The sequence below is a fragment of the Delphinus delphis genome, chromosome 2 (assembly GCF_949987515.2).
Source record: "Delphinus delphis chromosome 2, mDelDel1.2, whole genome shotgun sequence".
In the NCBI taxonomy this organism is placed as follows: Eukaryota; Metazoa; Chordata; class Mammalia; order Artiodactyla; family Delphinidae; genus Delphinus; species Delphinus delphis.
Window position 1 is genome coordinate 171974594 of NC_082684.1, and position 20674 is coordinate 171995267.

At 37.0% G+C, this 20674-nt stretch overlaps 1 protein-coding gene across 3 annotated transcripts in view; it reads right to left on the bottom strand.

The window, feature by feature from the left end:
- Window positions 1-6974: 6974 nt before the first annotated feature.
- MINDY3 (MINDY lysine 48 deubiquitinase 3) overlaps window positions 6975-20674 on the bottom strand; it is a 94815-nt gene continuing 81115 nt past the window's right edge. For all 3 annotated transcript variants that reach the window (XM_060006299.1, XM_060006298.1, XM_060006300.1), the window contains 4 exons: window positions 16845-16917; window positions 14134-14221; window positions 11479-11550; window positions 6975-7930 (listed from right to left, as the gene is read on the bottom strand). In XM_060006299.1, coding sequence (XP_059862282.1) covers window positions 7781-7930; window positions 11479-11550; window positions 14134-14221; window positions 16845-16917 — 383 coding nt within the window. In that variant the 3' untranslated portion in view covers window positions 6975-7780. The remainder of the gene's footprint in view (window positions 7931-11478; window positions 11551-14133; window positions 14222-16844; window positions 16918-20674) is intronic.

Sequence of the window (20674 nt, forward strand, 5' to 3'; positions counted from 1 at the left end):
GTGGGATCTTCCCAGACTGGGGCACGAACCCACGTCCCCTGCATCGGCAGGCGGACTCTCAACCACTGTGCCACCAGGGAAGCCCCTGGGTGTTGAATTTTGTTAAAAGCTTTTTCTGAATCTATTGAGATGATCATATGGTTTTTATTCTTCAATTTGTTAATATGGTGTATCACATTGATTGATTTGTGTATATTGAAGAATCCTTGCATCCCTGGGATAAATCCCACCTGATCGTGGTGTATCATCCTTTTAATGTGTTGTTGGATTCTGTTTGCTAGTATTTTGTTGGGGATTCTTGCGTCTATATTCATCAGTGATATTGGTCTGTAATTTTCTTTTTTTGTAGTATCTTTGTCTGGTTTTGGTATCAGGGTGATGGTGGCCTCATAGAATGAGTTTGGGAGTGTTCCTTCCTCTGCAATTTTTTGGAAGAGTTTGAGAAGGATGGGTGTTAGCTCTTCTCTAAATGTTTGATAGAATTCACCTGTGAAGCCATCTGGTCCTGGACTTTTGTTTGTTGGAAGATTTTTAATCACAGTTTCAACTTCATTACTTGTGATTGGGCTGTTCATATTTTCTATTTCTTCCTGGTTCAGTCTTGGAAGGTTATACCTTTCTAAGAATTTGTCCATTTCTTCCAGGTTGTCCATTTTATTGGCATAGAGTTGCCTATAGTAGTCTCTTAGGATGCCTTGTATTTCTGCGGTGTCTGTTGTCTACTTTTTCATTTCTTCTTTTATTGATTTGAGTCCTCTTCCTCTTTTTTCTTGATGAGTCTGGCTAATGGTTTATCAGTTTTGTTTATCTTCTCAAAGAACCAGCTTTTAATTTTATTTATCTTTGCTATTGTTTTCTTTGTTTCTATTTATTTCTACTCTGATCTTTATGATTTCTTTCCTTCTGCTAACTTTGAGTTTTGTTCTTCTTTCTCTAGTTCCTTTAGGTGTAAGGTTAGATTATTTGTTTGAGATTTTTCTTGTTTCTTGAGGTAGGCTTGTATAGCTATAAACTTCCCTCTTAGAACTGCTTTTGCTGCATCCCATAGGTTTTGGATTGTAGTGTTTTCATTGTCATTTGTCTCTAGGTATTTTTTGATTTCCTCTTTGATTCTTCAGTGATCTCTTGGTTATTTAGTAACGTAGTGTTTAGCCTCCACGTTTGTGTTTTTTACGTTTCTTCCCCTGTAATTCATTTCTAATCTCATAGCGTTGTTGTCAGAAAAGGTGCTTGATACGATTTCAGTTTTCTTAAATTTACTCTGGCTTTATTTGTGACCCAAGATGTGATCTATCCTGAAGAATGTTCCATGCGCACTTGAGAAGAAAGTGTAATCTGCTATTGGTGGATGGAATGTCCAATAAATATCAAAATCGATCTGGTTTATTGTGTCATTTAAAGCTTCTCTTTCCTTATTTATTTTCATTTTGGATGATCTGTCCATTGGTGTGAGGTGTTAAAGTCTCCCACTATTAGTGTATTACTGTCGATTTCCTCTTTTACAGCTGTTAGCAGTTGCCTTGTGTATTGAGGTGCTCCTATGTTGGGTGCATATATATTTATAATTGTTATATCTTCTTCTTGGATTGATCCCTTGATAATTATGTGGTGTCTTTCCTTGTCTCTTGTAACATTCTTTATTTTAAAGTCTATTTCATCTGAGATGAGGATTGCTACTCCAGCTTTCTTTTTATTTCCGTTTGCATGGATTATCTTTTTCCATCCCCTCATTTTCAGTCTGTATGTGTCCCTAGTCTGAAGTGGGTCTCTTGTAGACAGCATATATATGGGTCTTGTTTTTGTATCTGTTCAGCAAGCCTGTGTCTTTTGGTTGGAGCATTTAATCCATTCACGTTTAAGGTAATTATTGATATGTGAGTTCCTACAACCATTTTCTTGTTTTGGGTTTGTTTTTGTAGGTCCTTTTCTTCTCTTGTGTTTCCCACTTAGAGAAGTTCCTTTAGCATTTGTTGTAGAGCTAGTTTGGTGGTGCTGAATTCCCTTAGCTTTTGCTTGTCCGTAAAGCTTTTGATTTCTCCATCAAATCTGTATGAGATCCTTGCCGGGTAGAGTAATCTAGGTTGTAGGTTCTTAACTTTCATCTCTTTAAGTATATCATGCCACTCCCTTCTGGCTTGTAGTTTCTGCTGAGAAATCAGCTGTTAACCTTATGGGAGTTCCCTTGTATGTTATTTGTCGTTTCTCCCTTGCTGCTTTCAATAATTTTTCTTTGTCTTTAATTTTTGCCAATTTGATTACTGTGTGTCTTGGCGTGTTACTCCTTGGGTTTATCCTGTATGGGATTCACTGTGCTTCCTGGACTTGGGTGGCTATTTCCTTTCCCATGTTAGGGAAGTTTTCAACTATAATCTTCAAATATTTTCTCGGGTCCTTTCTCTCCTTTCCTTCTGGGACGCCTATAATGCGAATGTTGTTGCGTTTAATATTGTCCCAGAGGTCTCTTAGGCTGTCTTCATTTCTTTTCATTCTTTTTTCTTTATTCTGTTCTGCAGCAGTGAATTTCACCATTCTGTGTTCCTGGTCACTTATCTGTTCTTTTGCCTCAGTTATTCTGCTATTGATTCCTTCTAGTGTAGTTTTCATTTCAGTTACTGTATTGTTCATCTCTGTTTGTTTGTTCTTTAATTCTTCTAGGTCTTTATTAAACATTTCTTGCATCTTCTCCATCTTTGCCTCCATTCTTTTTCCGAGGTCCTGGATCATCGCCACTATCATTATTCTGAATTCCTTTTCTGGAAGGTTGCTTATCTCCACTTGATATAGTTGTTTTTCTGGGGTTTTATCTCGTTCCTTCATCTGGTACATAGCCCTTTGCCTTTTCATCTTGCCTGTCTTTCTGTGAATGTGGTTTTTGTTCCACAGGCTGCAGGACTATAGGTCTTCTTGCTTCTGCTCTCATTTCTGATGTTTGAGTTCTCTTTTTCTTGGCGAGTCTAGCCAAATGTCAATTTTGTGTATCTTCAAAAACTAGCTTAGTTTCAATGATCTTTTAATTGTCTTTTTAGTCTATTTTATTTCTGCCTGATCTGTTATTTCCTTCCTTCCACAAACTTGGGATTCATTTGTTTTTTTGTGTCTTCGAGGTGTAAAGTTAGGTCGTTTATTTGAGATCTTTGTTTCTTTACATAGGCATTTATCAGTATGAACTTCCCTCTTAGAACTGCTTCTGGTGTCCCATAAGTTTTTGTATGTTGTATTTCCATTTTCACTTAATTTTTGATTTCTCTTTTGTATTCTTCTTTGACCCATCAGTTGTTCAGTAGCATGCTGTTTAATATCCACATATTTGTGAATTTTCCAGTTTTCTTCTTGTAATTTCTAGTTTCATACCACTGTGGTCAGAAACAATGTTCGATATGATTTCAGTCTTCTTAAATTTGTTAAGACTTGTTTTGTGGCCTAACATCATATATCCTGGAAAATGTTTCATGTTAGCTGGAGAAAAATGTGTATCCTGTTGCTTTTGGATGGAATGTTCTGTATATGTTAAGTCCATCTGGTCTAACATGCAGTTTAAGTCCAGTGTTTCCTTTCTGACTTTATGTCTGGATGTGGTATCCATTTATTAAAGTGTATTATTAAAGTCCCCTACTATTGTTATACTGATGTCTACTTCTCCCTTTAGGGCTGTTAATATTTGCTTTATATATTTAGGTGCTCCTATGCTGTGTGTAATTTACACGTTACATCCTCTTGTTGGATTGACTTATCATTTTATAATTACCTTTTGTCTCTTATTACAGTCTTTGTCTGGGAGCCAGTTTTACCTGATTAACATTTAGTTACCCCAGGCTTTTTCTTGTTTTCCATTTGTGCAGAGTATCATTTTACATCCCTTCACTTTTGAGTGTGTCCTTACAACTGAAGTGAGTCTGTTGCAGGCAGCACATAGATGGGTCTTGTTTTTTGTTTGTTTTTATACCTATTCAGCCATGATATGTATTCTGATTGGAGAACTTAGTCCATTTACACTTTAGGTAATTATTGATAGGTATGTACTTACTGCCATTTTGTTCATTGTTTTCTGGCTGTTTTGTAATTCCTCGTCTTTTTCTTCTTCTCTTGATATCTTCATATGTGTTGTGATGATCTTCTGTAGTGATATGCCTAGATTCCTTTCTCTATCTTTTGTGTATCTATCTATTACAGGTTTTTGCTTTGTTGTTACCATGAGGTTTAAATTTATGTCTCTTTTAAGATAATAACAATTTAAGTTTGAATGTACTCTTAACTCCAGTCTTTTTAATATCTGGAGAATTTAAAGCAATGTTTCCCTTTTCTTTTTTGGTGTTAATAATTTATTTCTCATTTTGTTCTTGATCAATTTTGTTAGGTGTTTTTATCCTTTTTTATTAGTCTCTCCCCTCCCCCCAGAGAACTAACTTCTGGTGTTACGTTTTTCGTATTACATATCTGCTATTTCATGGGTTTTGTGTTTTATCTTTTATTCTTACAATTCAGTGTTTTTTAGTATATTCTGTTGTGTAACCATCACATCTATTCTAGAACATTCTTATCACCCCAAAAGAAACCCCTATACACTGGCAATCATTTCCCAATTCTGTGCCCCCACTCTGTCCCCATCCTAGGCTCTTGTGACTGCTAATCCCTTTTCTCTCTCTATGGTTTGCCTATTCTGGACATTTCACATAAATGGAATCATAATGTGTGGTCTTTTGCAACAGGCTTCTTTCTCTTAGCCTGTGTTCCAAGTTCATCCGTGTGGTTGCACATATCAGTAATTCTTCTTAATTTTCAAATAATTTTTCATTGTATGTATATAGTACATTTATTTATCCACCCATTGGTTAATGGACATTTAGGTCATTTCCATTTTTGGCTAGGACGAATAACACCACTATAAAGAAAAAATGTTGTGTGTATATATGGCTTGTAGTTGTGTGTTTAAATGTTTAAGAAAAAGAAAAAATGTGTGTATATGTTTTAAAGAAAAAATGTTGTGTGTATATATGTTTTGCTTCTCTTGGGTGTATACCTAGGAGTGGAAATGCTGGGTCATATGCTCACCCTTGATTTAACTTTCTGAAGAACTGCACTACTGTTTTTCTAAAGTGACTTCACTATTTTATATCCCCACCAACAATTTAAGATTTCCATTTCCTCCACATCTTTGCCAACGCTCGTTACTATCTAGCTTTCTGATTTTAGACATCCCAGGGTAGGTGAAGTGGTATCTCATGGTTTTTAGTTTAATTTCCCTAATGACTAATTTTGTTAAGCATGTTTTCGTGTGTTTACTGGCCATTTGTGTATCATCTTTGGAGATATCTCTCTTCAAATCATTTGCCCATTTAAAAATATTTTTAATTTTATAAGATTTCTTTATATATTCTGGATACAAATTCCTTATGAGGTATGGTTTTCAAGTATTTTCTCCCATTCTGTGGGCTGTCATCTCACCTTCTTGATGGTGTCCTTTGATACACAAAAGTTTTAATTTTGATGAAGTTCAATTTATCTTTGCTGCTGCTGTTGTTTTTGGTACTCTAAGAAACCACCGTCTAACCCATTAGATGGATTTGATGATGAGGATTGTTTTTTCTTTTATAGTTTTAGCTCTTACAATTAGATCTCTGATCATTTTAAGTTAACTTTTACAGATGGTGTGTAAAGTCCAAATTTGTTTTGCATGTCAGTATCTCTTTTTATCTCATTATTTACTTTACTTTCAGTTTTGTTTTTGAGATGAAAGCTTATTTTTCTAATTTCCAAACTTTCTATTTTTCTACCATATTTACTTAAAGTTATACATTTCCCTCTAAGCACTGCTTTATTTACATTCCACAATTTTTACTATGTACTATTTTCATTATCATTCAGTAAAAAATACGTTCTAATTCCCAGTGCAATTCCACTTTGACCCTTGGGTTATTCAGAAGTGTGCTGCTTAATTTCCAGACTTCTGGGGATTTTCTAAGTTTGTTTTATGGTCCAGCATATAGTCTGTTTTGGTAAGTGTCCCACTTGGACGTGAAAAGAAAATGTATCTGCAGTTGTTTGTTTGATGTGTTTGACAGCTGTCAGTTAGATCAAGCTAAGGTCCCAGTCATGCCAGTCATATGAGTTAAGAAACCTACAGTTTCCCAGCTGGGCCTCCAGATTGAGAGGCAGATAAGCCATGCCCACTGTATTCTGTTCAAACTCCTGAGCCACAGGCTTTGTAAAATGATTATGTTGTGGAATTCTGGGATGGTTTGTTATGAAGCAACTGTAAGGAGAAATGACTACACTGTAGGCTCAATGTTTGAGAAGGATCTATGCTTTTTCATAATCCTTATGGAATTTAGGACCAGAGTTAGAGACTAATTCTAGTATAATGTGTTTTACAGCCATTTGGTAATAGGCAAGATGTACCAAAAATACACTTTACAGCTGTAACTATAGTAGCTAGTATCACACTCCTGAACACAGTGCTACCAAAAGTTGTTATATATAAAATTTTGTGCTACTTTTTTCCTATGCTAAAATCTAATCATTGTAATTGTTAATGTCTATAAAAGTATAAATAAAACCCCCAAGAGACTTAGAGAGGAAATACATATTCAACTATACTGTTGAAGGTAAAAGTTCAGTTCTAAAATTCCTAAGAGGATATCTTGTTGGCTTCTCAAGTGAAGGAAAGAAAGTATTTTCTGGCTATTCACATCTCAAATTGCTGGGCAACAAACCTGTCAACATATAGTAAATCTCTCTCAGTGAACAGGATGGGGCTTCTGCAACTTTGTCCACTGATGCGGACTGCTGCCCGTCAGGTTCTGGTGCTCCTGGCTGTCTGAGTTACAGAAGTCCTAGGTAAGCATAAGGTTTGGTGTCCCTGTCGAGGGGTCGTGTGCATCCGGCAGGCGTCTGTTCTATGCTGTGCTCTCAGGGTTACTGGGCAGAATCATTTAAAAGTATTTATTTTGAGCCATGAATGTGAAAAATCAAGGATATAGTTGAAGAAAAAAAAGTGTTTATTTAGGCCATCCACTAGGATCATAATAAATAATGCAATATACTAATGTAATAACAGATGTTCTCATGCATTTATCACATTTAAAATATACAAGAAAGCTGGCTTATGGGGCTGTTAGGACAAATTTGGAGAAGTGTATTTGGCAATACAGTGAAAGCTGACAGTCTTAAGACTATCAGATTCTCTTTCCTCTATATGTCTGTGAATAAATGGTAATGTTCCCTTATAGCTTCTACTTTTTATAAACATGCCAGAGCTAAGCCAATTGTCAAAGGTCCAGGTTGACAATTTGTTATTTATCAATCAATCAATGTTTCTAATGGAAACCAGATTTTAGAAAATAACAAAGATAAACTCTTTTGCATTTCAGTGTGGAGGCTGATATATTGCATGCCAGAATCATTTAAACAATAAACTGTGCCTGAATGAAATAAAACCCCAAAGTAGAAGTTTATAAATAGTAACTTCGATGCTCAATATAAAAATGTTATAATATGATGCTTGATAAATGACCAAATTATCTGACTGCAACAGTGATAAAACTTTGATTACAGCTTAGTTTTGCTAGTAAATTTCACATAAAGAGTTTAAATAGGGTAACCTTTAACTTAAAGCTTTAAAACAAATAATTTAAACATATCTTAAACACTGAAAATGTGTTTTCAATTGTTATTTACAGTTAATCAATGATACCAGTGTATAGCTTAATTGAGCCAATCGCCAGTCTTTCATCCCTCTTTCAACATCTGCTATTACAATCTTCCTTATAAATACTTCAGCAAATCAGTTTAGTGAAGGAGACCGATCTGTGGTCCAGAGTAATTCAATGTATGGCCATTTGGTTTGGAGACAGCGTTTAATAGGAGTGTCATCTGTCTGTAGCATGGGATCTTCAAAACCCATAACAACTGCGGTTCCTTCCACATACATTACCTGTTGAACAAAATAAAGCCACAAGGTCAATCAATCAATATCCTTAGCGACGTCTTGTGAGGGATCCAGAGCTTTTCATAGGCTGGCAAACAGGGCACTGTGTACTGTTTCATATGGAACTTTATATCTAGTTTTATTCTGATAGAAATTATAAGCTAGAATATCTGCTTCCTGATTAATGTGAAAATAAATCTGGAAATGAGATGGTGAAACAATTTTAACTACTAGCTGAATTTAGATTGTAAGATCATGATTTATAAGAAGTGTATGCAAATCCCAAGAACATACTATTTCTGATAAAAGAAAAATCATGCTTCCAGTAATATATTTTCTTTATATAACATTTACTTAGTTCCTATTGCTTTAATATGGAGGCACTCAGCTATATATTCTGAGAAGGACTTACTTTCTTCTTTCAATCTAAATGTTGAATTTCCAGAGCTGCAAGCAAACTGGATGTTTGTCAATGAAATTTTCTATTATTGTACTAAATACTTCTGAAATACTATTCATGAATATACTTTGTTCTGCATGAAAAATCATGGAGAAAAAAATTAAAGGACGTCAGGTCAGAAACAAAAATCGCTATATGTAATGGCAATGACTATTAAAAAGATACACTGGCAGGTGGATAGATATCAGAAAAGTTTAATTCTGATTTCTTTAAACAACTTTTAGAAGTCATTTGTGAAGTAACATACTAGCTAAAGCCCTACCTCATTATAAGCGCCCACCGTATACATTAAAGCATTCAGTCATGAATTTCGCTTTGTACCAAGAGAAATTCTAACTGCATAATTTAAAAGGAACAGATACAGACGACTACCCTCTTCCAAAGTATGTGTAATGATTTTTACACTCAGTGGCTGATACACATGATTGTAATTACGTTCTTCCAAGATAAAAGCTATAAACTATTTGACCAAGGAGCCAAGAGAAACAACAACCTGATTAGCCTTAAGTTGGAGTCTCCTTAAAATACATTAAATATGGGAATATTTTCTATTACTAGGCCAGATAATTTGGTTTCATAAATCTCTTTTTAGGAGGCTCTAAAGACATACTTTAATGTGAAACAAATACTTTTACTTTTTTGCATCTGTACTTTGGTTGCTGTAGTACTTTCTAGTTTTGATGGAATAAATTTACTATTAGAACTGTTAAGTCATGCTTTTCAGCTCTCCAAAGCAAAACTTTTCTCTGAAAATCCCTTGCTCATGGTGTTAGAGCAGACCTGCTTGGGTGGAGTACCCCGACCTACCTGTGTGACCTCCCTGGCCTGTGCCCCCTGGTGGGCCACATTCCCTTCTGCTTGGCCAGCCTTCTGTTGTCTGTTTCCTCAGCTATTTTTAGTAGTACCTTACTCTGAGGTCTACCAGATTTCTAGCTCCTGAGTAACTTTATGGTATACCTCTGCAACTTAATGGCATACATGCTTCGTGTTAAGAGTGCTTACATACTACTGTCATGTTAATAGTTCATCTTTGATTTCTGACCTCTTTGTTAGTATGTCTGTCAGACGCTTGTCATGAGCACAACTTGAAAACTTACTATATACAGGTAGCGTGGTCAAGCAGACCAAGGACACGATTGGGAATCAGGAACTCAGTTCCAATCCCTGCTCTGCCAATGACTTGCTGTGTGACCCTGGCTGAGTCACTTAATCTCCCTGTCTCAGAGGCCTCATCTGTAAAATATGGATAATATGTGACTGACCTACCTTGCAGGGATTGTAGAGGCAAGGAACTAAGTAGTGACTGTAAAGTACCTTCTATGACAAGGCTACATAAAACTTCAAACTCTAGAGGAAGCACTCATTCACACGTATTAGAACAGAGCATACACGTTGGCTTACTGACAATTTATATTTTGCTATAGATATCAGTAAATCATTTGACTATGAAAAAGATCTTCAAACCTAATGTAATAAAAGTTCTAATTTATATTGTTATGAAAATAAATTTTAGTCACAGGTTTAGATTTGCTCTAACTGAAATTATGCATCTAATATACATTATGATCTATTTTCTCTAGCCATCCTCATTTAGATACATCTGAAACCAGCATGCGTATTTCAAATTAAAAAGGCATGTTAGCCACCAAATGTAAAATAGCTAGTGGGAAGCAGCCGCACAGGGAGATCAGCTCGGTGCTTTGTGACCACCTAGAGGGGTGGGATAGCGAGGGTGGGAGGGAGACACAAGAGGGAGGAGATATGGGGATATATGTATGTGTATAGCTGACTCACTTTGTTATACAGCAGAAACTGACACACATTGTAGAGCAATTATACTCTAGTACAGAGGGTAATCGTTTAAGGTATTAAAAACGGAACCACTTGCTTCAGGACAATGGGGCCAGTTGCTGGCACTGGAAGAAGACACCCCCTGCCACAGTATTTCAAGACACCGGAGGCCATTCGTGAGGGCAGTAAACAGCGGTTCAGCACCAACTGTCTCTATGGCACCTTCCAACTCAAAAGCCAGTGGGAGCTCCCAGCTGTGAGGGGTGAGTCTGTTGACGCTGCCGGGAATCGCCCTGCTCTCTGAAACACAGCGTGCTCAATTATCACCCTTTCTGTCATCATTTGTTCAAGTCTTCCTTTACTCCCTTAGTACAGTTTTATAGTTTATTATTTTATTTGTATAAATACTTGGTTTTTTGGTTTGGTTTCTGCTTTCTGAGATTTAAAAGTTATAGTAAAATAAAGGAATAACTTCTGTATTCCCACACACACACACAAAAAAGGCACGTTAGGCTTTACACCTTCTAATATTAGCTATAGCTACTGTGACTGTTACTGGCATAAATGCAAACATAGGAGCTATATCTTAGGTGTAGGCAAAGCTCATTAATCAAAGAGGGTGAATGGGCGAGACCAAAGTTTTGATTTAAAGCCGGTGCGTATATCTGGACGTGAAGCACTGATGTGCCTTTGCCCGTGGAGCAAAGCACAGCGGGTGAGCCGCGGGCTCTAAGGGGGACGCCCTCGGCTCCCGTCGCAGCTCCGCCGTTTCCCGGCTGCCTGACGGCGGCAAGCTGCTTACCTCTCCCATGCGGCAGTTTCCTCCACTGTAAAAGGGGGATATACAGGCAATACTTACTTCATGGGATGGTGTTAAACTTCAGATAAAACAAAGTGCTTAAGCCAATTCCAGGTAAATGCTCAATAAATGCTAGGTGTTATGGATGTTAATTTAAATCCTTTAAAATATTTTTCGAAATCAAAAATCTCACTCTTACCCCTTCCTCCTCCATTTAAACAGATCAGTAACTTTCAGCACACTGAACTTGATTTAGTAATATCTACAACACCCAAGGGTAACAACATGTATGTAGATGGAGTTACCTTGTCCCAGTGACACTACTGCTCCAACATTCCAATGAAGATCTCACTGAGTCCAGGTCTAAAATATGCTCTGATAGTGAAGAGACTCCTAGAATAATCTCCTTCCTGAGGTGGCAAGTTTATGGGAATCAAACACTGTTATATACGCCTATATTTTATCAAGCCAGGTGAAGACAAATTACAACGAGAGTTATCTTACCTTTTCATTGTAATTTGATTGCTTCAGTCCATTGTAGTGGTAGACAGTAAAAGACTCTGGACCACTGGAACCCTGTTATAAACAAAGAACAATTAAAACTTTAAATCTCTGTATCAGGCAATTTCTAATTAGCAACTGAAATTAAAATGGAAGTTTCTTAATTCCACATCCTTTGATTATGGAATCATCTGACAAAGCAAGACACTTAGACTTATGCAGTTAACTACCATAAAATCTACACGCTGAAATTTGCTTCTGGGGAAGAGACTGGAAATTGGGGGAGTGCTGATTTTTATTATAAGCTCTTCTACAGTTTATATTTTTAAATAAATGCATGTATTACTGTAATTTTTTTTAAAAAAGGACACAGTTTTAAAATGCAAAAAAATTTCCTAAAATGTATCTCTGCTTTTTTTCTGCTTATAATTTGTTCCTCTCAATAAATACAGAAAGGCAGTGATACCACTTTCACTCAGATTCCAAACATATGCACCAATACTTCCAATTCGGTCCATCGTACCAAATTGGGGGTTTCCATCCCCACAGATATCTTCTGAATATTGTGAACCTTAACTGTGAAAAGGAAACATAGTGCTGAGAGATTTAAACAACATTCAATAGAGAAAGGAAACTGAATAAATCATTATACTAACTTCCAGAGAAAGTGATCATGTCATTCCCACTGTTCTTTGGTTCTCAGTTCGCTAAAGCTCAAGTTCACCTCCCTAAACGTAGCCTTGAAGGCCGTTAACGGTCGGGCCCCTGCAGGTGCCTGACTCCCAGTGATTCCCTTTAGTGCCTACGGCTGAGTGCCCCGTGCCCATGCCCCTTAAGGATCTTCCTGGTCATATCTGATTGTGACAAAAGTTGGTCCAGTGTCCCTCCTTGGAATTTTTTCCAGTTGGAAGCAAGAGAAGGAGCTCCTGTCCAACGAGGAGGGATGAGGTGGGGATGAGACTCCTTCCAGCCCCAGAGGCTCCCGGCACCACCTTCCAGGCGCTGCTTCCTCTGTCCTCCCGTTGCTCTGAGCTACTCCTCCCAATTCCTATCTTTCTGGCCCACGTCAGGCAGTTCAGGCTGGGATTTGCAACCGAGAAGCCTAAACTACAGGACCTAACCTACCCTTCCAGTCTTATCTCCAACCACTCACCTTCCTGAATTCTGTTTGAGACAAGCATATTCTTCATCTTCCCATGAAGAGACCTTTGGTTGTTGGCTCTCTGCAAGTCTTTTCTCATTTTTCAAGATCTGGTTCAAATCTTACTTTGTAAAGTTGGCCTTGAATACACTATTTGGGTTCCCTATTACTTTGGGGTCTTTCTAGCAATCGTCTCAATTTATGAATCATATACTACTTTGTGTTATCTCTTCAGCTGTTATTTTGAAAGACTGTTTACATTTTTAACTGTTTTCAACTTTTCATGTCTAAAATCTAAGCTCTCATAATTTTTTGTATCCCCTTCAAATGCTTTACAAAACAGAAAACTCTAGAATTTATTCAATCATCTTAATTGTATACATGAGTCAATGCAGTTAGTTGCTTAGATAATTTGGCTGTTGATTTTCAGAGTTAGTTAATATACTTTAACCTACAAAATAAATATTTTACTACAATTGAATACAATTTACATATCTCCAGTTCTAGTAACTAACAACTGATATAAAATAAATAGCAACGAACGGTAGTGTAAAACAGTGGTTAAAGTACTTTGGCTCTTTGCTTGGATAACCTACACTGGATCCTGAATTGGCCTCATGCTAGCAGTATGACGTTAAACCATTTTCTTAAGTTCTCTAATCCTCTGTTTCCTCATTGACAAAAATGGGGGGAAAATAAATAATACCTAATTTGTAGGGCACACGGTGCCTGGGTGCATAGTACATGCTCAATAAATGGTAGCTGCGCCTGCTAGTCTTACCGTAAACCATGCTGGTATCTGATGAAATGATCACAATACACCTGGCTAAATAATTTGGGTGGGTGGTAAAAACCCTGCACTCAGATAGGAAGACAAGCCAGGTGTAGGCTGTAGAATTAGCCAATGACACAGACATAACCTGAGCATACTGAGACGGGTATAGATAGATCCTTCTAACTCAGCTCCTTCACAGCCAGGGGAAGGCATGTCCCAGCATGAAGCAGCACAGCTCCACTCCAGTAAAAGGCTTTCCTTTTACTCAACTAAAATTCTCCTCGAACTTAGAGCACTGGTAGCAGTTCGCACTACATGCAGGCTCCTTTACCTTCTTTGCTAGTATTTAGAAAGTTCTAAAAAGATACATACCAATCAATTAACAACAGTCACCCGAGAGAAGGAAAACAGGGGTGGGAGTGGGTTAAGAGAATCTTTCTCTTTTTACTCCACAAACTTCTGAATTTGAATCTTCCTTTAGAAAAACAATATCAATGTGTCTATATTGGTGTATATACTCTCTTCCACCAACCCTGTCCCCCAAAGTTTTGTGTTGCTGTATTGGAACACACAACTCGTCTAACCTCTCTGTTGGGAAAGTATTTACATGATAATAGTGCTTTATTAGTCTAATATCTGCATGTGAGAACATTTTTAACTAGTAGAAAAAAATGCTGAAACAATCATAATATGATCCTCCCAACAGAACAAAACAATAAATATATTTCTTCAGCTATGTTACCTGATCAGGAAAAAATTCTTGAAGAAATGGACCCAATAATATGATTCCTAATCCTTCTGGATCTAATTTATTCTTCATGAGATTTATACTATGGGGAGAGAAAAAAGAAAAACAGTGGATACCAATGGGAAAAAAGCTTATTTTTCTTCTTCCATGATTAAATTACTATAACACATCTGACTGCCAAAAATCCTGACAGCTGTTCTTTTTAAACCCTTAATGACAAATACACAGGATGACATCTAATTTGCCAAAACTTGGTTATTTTTAAACCAGAGTAATCTGTTACTATTTAGAATTTAAATTATGATGATGACTTTGGAATATTGTTCCTTATTAGGTAAAGTAACTTAAAAACCCAGGCTTGTGAAAACAGGCTTTTAACCTCCCAGAGGCACAGTCTCTTTGCTTCATGGCTATGCCTGAATTTAACTATCAAAAGAGGCATTTAACTTAAAATAAACTTTTTTTTTTTTTAAGCCCAAAGAGAAAAAGAAACAGCATCAAAAGCAGTGGTACATCAGATAAACAGAAACATCTCCGAAAAAGCTTACTTTCAAGAACCAAATGAGGTGGAGGCTTAAAATTCTTACAGTGTAAACTGAAGGTTAAAAAAGGTAAGATAATTCTCAAAGAGCTGAAGTATAGGTGTAACGATCAGGTGTAGCCGCGGCTGCTGACAGGTATTATGTGTGACCAGAAAGAAGGCGGAGCAAAGTGGACTGCAGTTTGAAGAGAGTTTTAAAAATGAAAATGGTCTTTGCAGAAAATTTTCATTCTCCATGTTATCTTTCAAACTATAAATGTCAGGTTAAATACAACTTATTATACAGTTGACCCTTGAATAACATGGGTTTAAACTGCACAGGTCCACGTATATGTGGATTTGTTTTTCAATAAATACATACATGTACCATAAATAAATTCTCTTCCTTATGATTTTCCTAATAACATTTTCTTTTCTTTAGCTTACTTTAAGAATACAGTAATATAATATATATAACATACAAAATATGTGTTAATAGACTGTTTATGTTACTGGTAAGGTTTCCAGTTAACAGTAGGCTATTAGTAGTTAAGTTTTGGGGGAGTCAAAAGTTACACACGGATTTTCATCTGTGCGGGGGTCAGTGCCCCTAACCCCTGTGTTGTTCGAGGGTCAACTGTACAACATGCAAAGGATATGACACTTTAATGGGTCTGAGTAATGCCAGGAGGTTATGACATGAAACAGAGAAAGGCAAGGTCATATTATATTTAATATAATTTACTAGTCCTTGATAATAAGGCCCTGTTAATGGGCCATCACATATTATAAACGTGACTAGACCAAAGGACCGAATAAATAACTCAGTGCAATCTTTCAGCTACTTCTAGAAAAACAATTTGACTCTACTGTGCTAACTTTAAAATGCAGGGTATGTTATGTATTCTGATGAAACAAGGAAAATTAAGTAGCTGACGTATAGGCATCTACGTAAGAATCTGAAACAAAAAACCAACTTTGCCTTTTTCCTCCTTCCCATCTTAAGAATCGTTAGTAACCAAAATTACCTCCGTTCAATTCCCTTTTGCATATTAGAGCAATGTAAACAAGGTTTCCACTTGGAAATCAGTTAAGAAGTACGGTAGTTACTATGATCTCATTTATTGGACTAGTTCAACTGTCTCTGAATTTCTCCTCTTTAAGTTGGAATCAACAATTATGTCTAAGTTACCCTTACTAAGTAAGGGTAACATCACAGCGCTAGGTACTGACATTGAGACATATTAATTCAGATGTGATTAGTCTGCAAATGTTTATATGTATTTCATACTTTTGAAGAAAATACACCCTAACTATTTAAAAACAGAACAGGATCAAGTTCTAAAAACTGTGTACCAATATGTTTTATGCTGCTTTTGCTGAATCCTTTCCTTAAATGTTTGTAAGCTAAAGTTTGTTCACTGTCAGATACATTTTCAGAAGGGGGAAAAAACAAAAGACAACTGTGCAGAAAAAGGAAAACATAGTGTAGATCAAATGTGATTTTTAAATCACCTATATTTGATTAATATATTATATATTTGATTACCATATTTGATCAAAAGATCTATCCACTTTACCAGAGAGAGCTTTTCCCATGGATAATAAAGATCCCAAATTTATGGAAGAAGTTATAGATGTAATAATGTACATTATTAACGAAGACAACGACTGATATTAATGTTAGGCAATACTGAAAATTATATTCTGTAACATACTGGGGCCACTTGCAAAGGTTTCAGATCATTTAGAATGTTCAGGGTCTTTAAGACTGAATGTCAAAGGCCTGCGGGTTATTTAAGCGGGACGACTAGCAATACAGACATTCTACATACCTGTCACTACTTTTGCTGAAGGTGCTAAAGACATGCACAAAATTTCAAAACATGGAAGAAGTTTCACAGTGAGAAAAATAAGGAAAAAGGCATTTACATTTTTAGGACCCTTTTGAAAAAACTAGACCATAAGTGCAGAGTGGAAAAGGAAGCTCACTTTAAGTAAGTCAAGTCTCTGCTATAATACTGATTGGTCTGACTGCTTCCTAAATCGTTGCTTAATATCAAGTGCTATGCTTCATATATGCATAAACGCTTAGATTTTTTTAAAAAAGGCAATAATGTGTGTATAACGTTTTACATTTAACAGAACCAAGAGTTGGTTAAGTAATACTTCGTATGTAGCTTACTATTCAGGATCTGAAACAAGGTCCAATGCTTTCATCACATCTTCTAGGAGTGAATCAGGTATGAATCCATTATCTGGAAAAGAATTACAGAAGCAATTTGGATCAAGTTTACTTCAAGAAATGCTATTATTGCTGCTCAGCCAGATGCCAGTGAAGAATCACAGAAGAGGGATACGAAGAATCAAGAAACAGCATATTAAGTTTATTTGGGGCACAATATTATTATTAGGTACTCTCTTAGTTTTCTTGGGCACATAGGTAAAGATTTATTTTCAAGGTTAGTTTTCTAATACAAAAATGAACCACATGACTTCTCCCTGAGAACTCCAAGGAAACCTGAAAGCCAAATTACTTCTTAAACAGGCTTACAAATTTAAATGAGACAAGTTTTTTCCTACTTAAGTTTTTAGCAGTTATCCAATTAAAATAAATCTTTACCAGTAAATTCTTTTTGTCGCCATGTTATTTTAGCTTCTTGCAAGAATGTTCACGAACCACTGTTATTTAGATCTCTGACAATATACGATCAAGAAAAGATATCTCTTGACTTAAATCAAAGATCTCTGACAATATACGACCAAGAAAAGATATCTCTTGACTTAAATCAACAGACCTGATTTAAATAAAAGCCATAGATTTAATAGCGAAAAAAATTCAAAGTTGGAACGCAGAGTAGAATCAAATGTTGATGCAGAGTAGTTTATGGAAAATGTTCCTTTTCTTGGGCTCGATGAGGAAATAGCATTGGTAAATGGCCCAAACTCAGATGATGCAATAGGACGTGATACACACAAAAAGCTTGTAGGGCAGTTTGAAACCACAGTACTTATAAACAAGCAACTTGATTCCCTTAAATGTACAATTCCCTTAAATGTACAATTCCTCTACCCATTTATTCTTTCCTGAAGACTGTCTCAGCTTTAAATCAGCTTCCAACACAATAACCTTTTCAGGGATTAGGATAATTAAGGGAAAAAAACAAAAACAACCTTGTCCTGGAGGACAAGATGCCCAAAAGCCCTGCTTCTATAATTAAACTATAGAATACAGTGGAGTTACTCTTTCTGCACATAGTGGTACTCTATCAGCAAGGAAATAAAGAAGTTAAGATTTTTTTAAGTCTTTTCTTAAACCTCATAAGCACATGCTTGCCCATGTGAAGACAGATTGGCTTTGACTAAAAGGCTAAGAATCATTTAGGATAATTAAAAATTATCCTAAATATAATTTTAGAAAGTGAACATTTAGAATAATTCCAGTTTGTCAGGTTACCAATAACTGAAGGTATAGAGAATAAAAAACTTGTTTGAAGGCACCTGTGAAAAGCATTCAAGCTTTGTAAGCCTCAGCTGATGAGTCTGAAAGGCAGAAAATTACTCCTTTTGCTTAGTTAGGTCACAGCTAAAAGCTTAGCATTTCCGAATGTAAAACAGGCTTTATGCGGCTACTGGCGGCCAGCAACAGTTATCCGGATAGGTTTCCATGCTTATGGGCTGTCATGTATATCCACTTGACAGAAGCAGTGTGTATTACAATATTCTTCTGAAGCATTGAATGGCAGGCAGCCTTATCTCTTCTTACTGTAACCCGAGACTCAGCTCCCATCCCCAGAAAGGGCTAATGGGCTGTATACGGACACAAACAACTAGGAAAACAACACAATGACCTCCTTAACTCAAACGTGATTAACCTCAAGCTTAAACATTCCAACACATTTTTAAGGGGCCTAAGAGATTTACAACGTGTAAACTCGGCCATTCTGGAGTACAGCAGTGACTACACCAAGCCAGTGACGCTAGTTTTTGTACATACAGTATTTTATAACTGGAGACTGCAGAACCATTTTTTTCAATACCTCAAAGACGTTTAATACACCCAAGATTAGAAGAGGAGATTTGGAATTACTTTTTAAAACACTAATTTTGAAATTACTTTATTCTTTAATAATCATACCTGTCAAGACAAATTCTTTAGAAAAAGCAGCCTTAAGTCTAAGCAGATCGAAACTCACTCCATCTAGTATTTAGTCAGCTGGTTCCTCAGAGAATATGGAAACAGAGACACAATGATAAGCCCTCAATACCAACAGCAGAGGAAATCTGAGCGTACAATTGGTTGATTGCTCAAGCCGACCTAAGAAGCACCAAAGGAAAAAGCAGAACTTAAATGCATCGGTAATTTAACCACATGAATATAAAATGGCCTTGTACAGGCTTTCAAGCTCAGAAGAACGGGGAGGATGGGCGGGGAGGGCAAGGGGGCAGTGCCCGCGGTTGTGACGGTACGCAGCTACGGTGCCAACATTCACATACAGTTAAATTGTGTTTAAGACATTTGAAAAGGAGGAAAAAAGCTGTTCGTTTATAAATTTAAAAAAGAGGGGTTTTTTTGTTTCTTTAAAACCCAGTAAACAGACGGCAAGAAGCGCCCAGCTCCTAGAGCTCGGGAAGAGGAACTCTGCGCAGAGCAGCGCTGGGTAGGGGCACAACAGTGAAGTGAGTTAGCAATTTGCTGGGTAGGAGGACCAGTTCAGAATGGTGAAGAAGTCGAGCTGGCCTCGAAGGAGAAGGAAGGACCCATCCTGATTCCCATTTGGAAAGATGGTGGGGAGCTTGGCAGGCCTCCTAGCAGAGGCACCAGCTGAAGGGAGAGCTGCAGGAGAGAGCAGGTGTCAGGAAGCCACAGCGGGACGAGAAACAGCGTGAGAGGAGATGGGGACCCAGCACTGGGGACCGTTAACGTTTTCAAACCCCTGTAGGTGAGAAAGTACAGTTTCTTAGGAACAGAGGAGACAATCAAGATCAAGTTGAGAATTTAAGTGCTGTTGTTTTTAGTAAAAAATTAACAAATTATTTTATTTTTACTCAATGTTGTATCATACTTTACCTAGCTATTATTATTGACGCTTTAATAACATATCCCTACAATTTAATAGAACTCTTAGTGAAAAAAAGTATGTGGCTTTTGCCCAGAGGCAAGGTTAGGGCATTTTCGTAGTCGCGCTTGCCCTGGTCTCCTGGCTTGTGTCTCCCTGCTGCTTCGCGCCTCTGGCCCTGTAAACAGAGGCCATGGACAGCAGGGATGCCATGACCAGGGGGCCGAGCGCGGTGCTTAACACAAGTAGCTGCTCAATAACATTTGTTACATTCAATTATTCAAGCTAATCCTAACTTCAGATTTAAACAAACTGCTCTGTTCAGGCACCATGGTTCAACCAAAAACAGCTCTGTGAATTGTACCTAGGAAGTTTACCAAGAAGTGAGTAGCTGCTTTACGGCCTGTCCTGCAGAACCACTTCAATTATGTGATGGGAAAGTTGCAAACCAAACTAAACAAGGTGCACAGGATAAAGAAAAAACTATGGCTGGGGCAGCAGGAAACAGTGATGAGAATGGTACAGCAAGGTGAATGGAAGTGACGGAAGGGATGCAAAGGTAGAGAGAAGACAACGTGATTTAAAAGGAAGAGAAAAGACAGAATTAAACAAAAGGCAACTTCTAGATAATGTCTAAGGATGGGTGAATACTAAACTATCTACAACAAGTAAAATTATTCTTAAAGATGAAAAAAATGTACCACACTGAAATCATTCAGACAAAAGATGCTATCAATATATTTTAGCAACCTACAAAGAATACAAGGGCTCTTTAAAATTAAAATATATATCCCTTGTCCAAACAGGGTTGATGAAGTCTACAACGGGGCGGGGTGAAGAAAGAATAAGAGGGAGAGAGAGAGAAGAAAACAAAACAAACCCCATTACGGGTGATGCTAAAAATTTCAAATACCATCTGTGTAGAATTCAGTTCTTTGGAGATTACTGAATAAGC